Genomic DNA, 7,632 nt, shown 5'->3' with positions numbered 1-7,632 from the left:
GAACTGAGTAGTTACGGTGATATACATGGCTTTATATACTAATGGTAGCTAATTCTGAGTCGGGTTCCATTGGGTTCTGGTGTGAATATTCGCTACCGAGTTTGGGGTCTAGGTATTACAATGTGAAATACAGATGTGAAATGATAATGGTGAAATAAAATTAGTAGGTAATGGGAAGCGGCCGAAATCCAGTGGGTAGCGTGATAGAATTTGTGGTTGGTTGAGGTGACACGGAGGCCGGTGGCATGTGTGTAACAGAATGCAGGAATTGGTCATTGGTGACTGGACTCCCTTTAGGTTCTTCGGTTTGTATGATGACCCTGTCTTGTATGGTGAACCCGAGGCAGATGGCTTCGGGGTCATCTTGTATCAGCTCTTTCCCTTTTTTGCTTGGTCTGGCTTGTTCTAGGGGTGGTTGTCCCCCTAGTAGTTGGCTTCCTTTCCCAGTCTAGGGGGTTTGGTACTCCACCCTCGGCTGTATTCGGGTGTGGGACAGGTGAGTTGCCGTTGTGAGGATAGACTGGTCAGAGGTTGAAAATGTGCTTCGGGCCAAAGAGGCCCAGTACATGGCTCGTGATGGTTGGACAGGAGGTGTCTTTGGCATTGATCGTACAGTAGGGGGTGCCGAGTAAGCCAGTGGCCAGCTTATAGAGTATTCTGGATGCCAGGCGGTGTATAGCTGTGCAGCATAATTGGTTGCTGCTCACTGCAGGACCTCTATTCACTGGTTGGGTTCTGAACATAAGTATATTTGTCCAATGCGCAACACTAGCCAAGTGCCGTCACGCCATAAAAAGTTCACCCCTTGCATATAATATCCCTGATATTCCTTCTCCTTCTCTTCTTTTGCCAATTTCTGTACTTCTTCATTGTCGGTAGCTTCCTGTGAATTGTATGGTGGTCCCTGGGGGGGGTCGCTACTTTCAGTGTCCCCTTCTTCCTTGTCCTTGTCGTCCTCCTTGAGGAGAGAACTGATGGGCTGGCCATAGAAACTCTCTATGGCCCCTTGTAGTATTGTTGTTTTGCTCCTCTGGCTGGGTGCTCGGACCAGTGACTGGGGGGTCCTGGTAGGCTGAGGTGGGGTGACTCCCGATGTCAGACCGATATCGGTTTCCTCTGGTTGCTCATGCCGCCTCCACTTGCTCGTGATAGAGGCAGATGTTGTTTCTGTAGTTGTCGTCGATAAGTTGCCTGACAACTCGACTCCTGAGAAATCCTCGGAGGGCATGGGTGGGGATATGAGCATTCCCAGGGACTCATAGCCCGTAGTGTCTGAGAACGGACTTGTTGCTTCCAAAGGTGGAGTCAGCACTGGGGGTGCAGGATGAGGGGGGGTACTCAGGGGTCGGGGGCCTTGGGTAACATTGGGTCTGAGTTCTGTCTGCTCAGTATTCCGGGAACCTGCTGCTTGGGGTACTGGGCTCTCTGAAGGGGGAAGAAGGTAGGGGGTTGCCTTGTATGGGTGCAAAGACACTGGCGATCTCAGGATGTAGCCCATACCAGTTGCTCTTATTGATTGCTGCAAGCTGGTTCCTTTCCACCTCTCACTGCTCATTTCGATGCTGCTCGTCATACTCTGTAGTCTTCCTCCTTTGCTGCTTCTCTGACTCACGACATACTGGCTGCGGCTCATCCTGCCTCCTTCACTCCTCCTGTCATACAGCATCATCGTAGTTAAAAGGGATGGTGAAGTCCCAACTCGGGAAGTACCAGTGGATGGTTTCTTCCCAGACTCGTCGTCATTCTTCTTCATCATTTGGAGAGGGTCCCCCCACTCTGGAGCTGTTTCAGGTGGAAGGACGGAGGCCATGAGACTGGCGGCTAGAAGTTCAGGAGCTGGATCAGCAAGCCATCCGAGGGGCATCGAGAGAGTCCCTGGCATGGTCAGCAATCCCAGGGGCTTGGGGGGCAGAATCGGGGGAGGGAGACTGATGGAAGAAGTCTTTCAGGAGGTCTTCATCTTCGTGGTTAGGGGGTGGTCCTGGTATGAGTATACCATACCTTCCTGGGATGCCACTGTTTGTGTTTCTAGATCGAGGGGAGTGTTGTCCTCTCGTTTCTTCTTCACCATCCCCCTGATGCGTGCCACTAGGCCCAGCTTCTGGAGGCTGGTAGGTCGTTCGTCAGGATTCAGGGATGTCATGTAGAGGGAGATCAGGTGTTACGTTTTGTAAGATTTCGCAGATGCATAGAAACTTGTTGTAGTGTCTGAGTGCTCACACAGTAATAGAATGGCGTCCTCGGCACAGCTGGATGATCATCAAAAGTCCTATCAGTGTTCCAATGATGGAGAAAAGGAGTTCGAAGAACTTGTGGTCAAAGTTCAGGTCAGTAGAGGTTGTGAGGGGCATTCAGTTTCTCAGCACAACTGAGCTTGAGAAAGGGAAGCTAGAAGCTTCGAGCTAATTGTTAGGCTCAAGCAACATGTGATGGACTGACATGTGATAAACTAACATGGCTTCATGTTTAAGCCTTCCGTTGGAGTTCGTGCTGGGACAGCCCAGAGTGTTTCAAGGTGTTTCAAGGATAGCTTGAGAGTAGAATGAGAGTGTATAAACTTTAGCTTGAAGCTGAAGTATACCAGCGAGAGCTGTCGGTCTTAAATACTGTACAGATGGGTCTAATAATACTACTACTAATTGTGTGTTTCTGTGTCCATGGTGCCCATTGTTCTTGAGCATCGTTACCATACATAAAAGAGATGCTTGTGCATTGTTGGACTTGATTGTCGAGACAACTGATGGGTGACTTTAGTTGTGCTGAGCTAAGTCTTCCCATGGTCATGTGTCTCCTGACTAAGCATGAAATAGGGGTGAAAGAGTAATAGGAAAAGGAAAAATCATAACAACAATCTCAGTGATGAGCCATTAAGCCTTGAAGAAGCCAAGGCAAGACCAGACTGGCATAATTAGAAGAAAGCAATAGATGAAGAATATAACCTATTGACTTCTCTAGGCACATAGCAGCTGGAAGAATTACCCAAAGACAGATCACTTGTGGATTGCAAGTGGACTTACAGATTGAAAAGAGATGATGATGGGAAAATCATCAGATACAAGGCCAGACTTGTTGCAAAAGGATTTTCACAGATACTCAGCATTGATTTCTTTGAGACATATGCACCCATTGTCAGACTGGACATATTTTGCCTACTTATAGCAATTGCCACTCAAAGAAACTTAATCATTCACAGAATGGATGTTGTTAGAGCTTACTTAAATGGTAAACTCAATGAATCCATTTATATGGCACAGCCACCTGAATATTCAGATGGGAGCAGAAAAGCAGTATATCTCAAATTAATGTTGTATAGACTCAAGCAATCTGACCAAGTTTGAAACAATAAATTAAATATTATATTTTTAGGACTCAGATACATCAGATTGATCAGTGATCAATGTGTGTACATCAGACAAATGAGTTCTGGTCCTACAATCATAGCTGTACATGTCAATGACATGACATTGCTTGCTTCAGATGATGAAACCATGTTTAAAATGAAAGAAGAGCTTAAAAAGAAGCTAAATGCCACAGACATGAGGGAGATTCAATATATATTGAGCATGAAGATAGACAGAAATTGAGATAAGAGCACTATCACTCTATCCTAAAAGACATATATTCTCAAAGTACTTGAGAGAATGGGCATGAATGACTGCAAACTGGTCAAAATGCCTATGAACCCAAATGTATGGCTAGAGAAAATTCTGACAGAAGACTCACAAGATGTTGATACAGCCACCAGGCAATATTACCATACCAGTGTTGAATCACTAATGTATGCAGCCAATGGATCCCAGCCTGACATTGCACATGTTGTCACTGAATTAAGCAAGTATATGCAGAATCCAGCTGCTAAGCATGTCACAGTCTTGAAGTGAGTTTTCTGCTATCTGAAGGAGACTCTAGACTTCAGAATCACATATGGAGGGACTATGAATGAGCTGATATCTTATTCAGACTCAAACTGGGGAGAAGACAGAGCAGATAGAAGATCAACATCTGATTATGTCTGTACCTATGCAGGGGGAGCTGTTACTTGGAGCTCAAAGAAACAGCCCACTATAGCCTTATTCACTATGGAAGCAGAATATATGGCTCTTGCACACACAATCCAGAAAGTAATTTGGCTACAAGCACTCTTAACCAAATTAGGATTGCCATCTTATGAAGTGATGACTATTTTCATTGACACTCAATCAGCAATCAAATTCACTGAGAACTCTATATTCCATGCATGATTAAAGCATATAGATGTATGACACCAATTTATTCATGAGCATATGGCTTCAAATGAAGTCAAAGTTCAGCACTGCATATCAGAGGAGAACTTGGCAGATATATTCACTAAAGGCCTACCAAGACCATTATATGAGTATCTATCTGCAGGTATTCTAAAAACTTGGAATTGAGGGAGAGTGTTGGGATAGCAATCCTGAGCGAGTATAAGAATGTACTTGAAGATATGATGCCAATCAGTGGCAGCTGACTTAGATCATAATCCAGACTTATTTAGTATTTCATAGAAAGATCTTGAAGTAATATAAAATGTATTTAAGTAGAATGTCTCTCTCAAGAGGCCAATTCTAATCCTCTGTATATTACTCTGCTCTCTATCTACAACACATCTCAGCTGCCACAAATGAGAGTCATTGTTAATTTCATTGCCATTGTCAGCATTGATAAGTAATAAGGAAATACAAAGAGTATGGTTGATTTCTTGGCTATGAAGAGATCTGTCAACAATGCCATTAAATTCACAGGTCAGAGAAAAACAACTTGAAGAAATAACCAGGCTTGAAATACAGAGCAAAAAAAAAAGCATTGCTGAAAACTGATTAGTATTACATTGTTGAAAGCTGACTGATATTACATGTTTATGAGAAAAAGGAGACTCCAGTTTAAGCAGGAATGCAATCTGGTTTATATATTCTAATAGCCAGTTAGAGCAGTCAATAAAACTAGAAAACAATTAAACTTCCCTCCTCTGACATTGGGATCCACAATCTAAGAAAATGACCTGCACAGATGAGCAATAAAAAACATGCAAAAAAACATGTCTTACAAGTGACCTCCTTGCAGCAGCCACACTTGTGCAGCTTCACATTGTGCTGCCCATGTGCCACTCACACATCTGATGTGAGCATCATGTTTCTCTTGAATGTAATCCACCCATCTGCCTCATATCTGACATACCCTACACTCAACACCTTCTTCTGCATCTCTGCATCTTCCATATGTACATCTCCAGCAGCTCCATATTCTCAAGGTCATTCTGAAACAACACAGTGAGACCATTCCACACAGCATTCATGTTCATGCAGACAAAGCAGTCTCAAGGCTGACATGCATTAGCAGGGTCAGAGTATAGTGGGCTGTGTTAGATACATATCATCAGGAAATGTGTCACTAGTTACAGATAACTGCATCATAATGTTTTCATCCTTTATGATCTTCATGATAGTTTTCTGATAGTGGTCAAAGGCCCCATTGATATTGTCTCAGATGTACAACATCTCAGCTTGCAAGAACAGATACCAGCCAGTAGACATGGTAGTATAGGCAAGGTGGTGACTGTTTTGAACAAGAGATGAAAAATATAAATAGAGATTGAGATTGTTAGGAATGTGCCAATCGAGTGGCCTTGAGTGCACGCGTGGAGTCCGGCGGAGTGCGTGGGCATTGACGAAGCTATTGGCAACATCACCCTTGAGTCGGGCCCAAGGATCTGGATGGACAGAACGAAGTTCTGTCAGAGAAGTGAACAGGAGTATCCTTCGGAGCGGAATCCGACGGATGAGATAGGGAGGAGTGAGTACGAAGTGTAGATGGCTTATCCAAGTTGATATTCGAACTGAGTAGTTACAGTGATATACATGGCTTTATATACTAATGGTAGCTAATTCTGAGTCGGGTTCCATTGGGTTCTGGTGTGAATATTCGCTACCGAGTTCGGGGTCTAGGTATTACAATGTGAAATACAGATGTGAAATGATAATGGTGAAATGAAATTAGTAGGTAATGGGAAGCGGCCGGAGTCCGGTGGGTAGCATGATAGAATTCGTGGTTGGTTGAGGTGACACGGAGGCCGGCGGCATGCGCATAACAGTATCCCCCCTTTAGCGTTCTTGCCCTCAAGAGCGCTGATCCCGATGGCCGGTGGGGCCACATGGAGGATTGTTGGTGGCTGTGGGAGTTTTGTATCTTGATCTGAAACCACCATCATCGCCTATGTCGTCGCTCGCCACGTATCATCGCTCACGCACTCCCGAGCCTCTGGTGAGGGGATCCACCCCCGATGGCCCTGAAGAGGCCAAAGAATTGTTTCGTCTAGAATGGGAGGCCGCGGAGGAAGAATACGCGGAGGCCGTGAAGAGTCATGTGGAATGGCAAAGGGAGCAAGAGCGGGAGGAAAAGGTCCGGGCGGACCGTGTGGCCCAGGAGGCGCAGAAAAAGGAGCAGAAGGAGGAATTGGAGAGGAAGAGGGAGGAGGTTCGGCAAGCCGCGGAGAGGCAGGCTAAGGAGGCAGAGGAGGCATTGAGGGAGGCGGCTCGGAGGGCGGCTGAGGAGAGGGAGGCCGCAGAGAGGGAGGCCGCGGAGGCAGAGCCAGAGGGGATGATTATGGAGGATGGGTTGCTGATGACCCCCGCAGAGGCCACTGATTTTCGGCTGTGTCAAGTTTTGGCGGAACGGTATGGTCCTGGCCCTGGTCTTCGCTTCAAGAAGGTGACTCGCCATATGCCTCCGGAGTCCAATGATGAGCAGGCGAAGGGGACTGAGGGGGACGATGAGTCCGAGGAATCCGAGGGGACCCTGGAGAGGAGGAAGAGGGTGCGGGAGGGGAAGAGAAGGGCAGCGGTTCCAGCGGAGAAGGGACGTAAACGCAAGTTCAGGTCGAGGGGCGTAGTGGATGACAGTGAGACAGAGGCGATCGTTAGCCCCAAAAAGCGGGCGAAGTTGGAAGTGGCGGGGCCGGCGGAGGGCGAAGAATTGTTGGATGGTGAAAGTAAGTGTCTTCGTTTTCTTCCATGGCTTAACTTAGCTTTTGTTTTCAGGGAGTTGTGTGCGTTGTCGTCAAGATGGCACACGGTGTTATGCACGACTGGTAACCGAAGGCGCCGGTCGGGGGCGGACTTGCTCTCGCTGCAAGGTCAAGAAAACCGCCTGTTCGTTCAACAAGGGCGTCAACGCGAGTGAGGTGATCAGCAGTGTGGAGGTCTCCGCCGGTCTCCACCAACTTTCAAAATTGATACGCAAGTTGATGCGTCGCGTGGATGAGTTGGCGGACGAGGTGGCGGATGTTCGTGGTACTGTGGCAGGTCTTCAAGATGACTACGGTTCCGATAATATGTCGTCTCCTTCGGAGCTGTTTTTGGAGTCCGAGGTGGAGGCCTGGAAGAAGGCCCGACTGATTTTCAAGGATGAGAGGGATCAGGAGGTGGAGGATCTTTGGGAGGCGCTGTTGAAGGGGCTGGACGAGGATATAGAGGAGTTGAAGGAGCAGGGGGAGAGTTCGGATTCCGGTGCGGGCCCTTCGGGTTCCACTTCTTTGTAAAATCTTTTGTATGAAATGTATATAGAAAGGGCATCGGATGTTGGTAGTGGAGAAAAGAAATGTAAATACAAGATTTC

General features: G+C 46.7%; 1 protein-coding gene across 1 annotated transcript; it reads right to left on the bottom strand.

The window, feature by feature from the left end:
* Positions 1–721: 721 nt before the first annotated feature.
* On the bottom strand, positions 722–2,143 carry BT62DRAFT_1011627 (uncharacterized protein; the record flags this gene model as incomplete). Its single annotated transcript, XM_043177813.1, has 2 exons — positions 722–1,942; positions 1,997–2,143. The coding sequence occupies 2 exons, from the start codon at positions 2,141–2,143 to the stop codon at positions 722–724; spliced, it is 1,368 nt and encodes a 455-aa protein (XP_043034877.1).
* Positions 2,144–7,632: the final 5,489 nt, after the last annotated feature.

Source organism: Guyanagaster necrorhizus (genome assembly GCF_019112545.1).
Source record: "Guyanagaster necrorhizus MCA 3950 unplaced genomic scaffold BT62scaffold_38, whole genome shotgun sequence".
NCBI classification, from domain to species: domain Eukaryota; kingdom Fungi; phylum Basidiomycota; class Agaricomycetes; order Agaricales; family Physalacriaceae; genus Guyanagaster; species Guyanagaster necrorhizus.
Note: the sequence above shows the minus strand (reverse complement) of the source record. Positions and strands in the feature narration are given on the sequence as shown.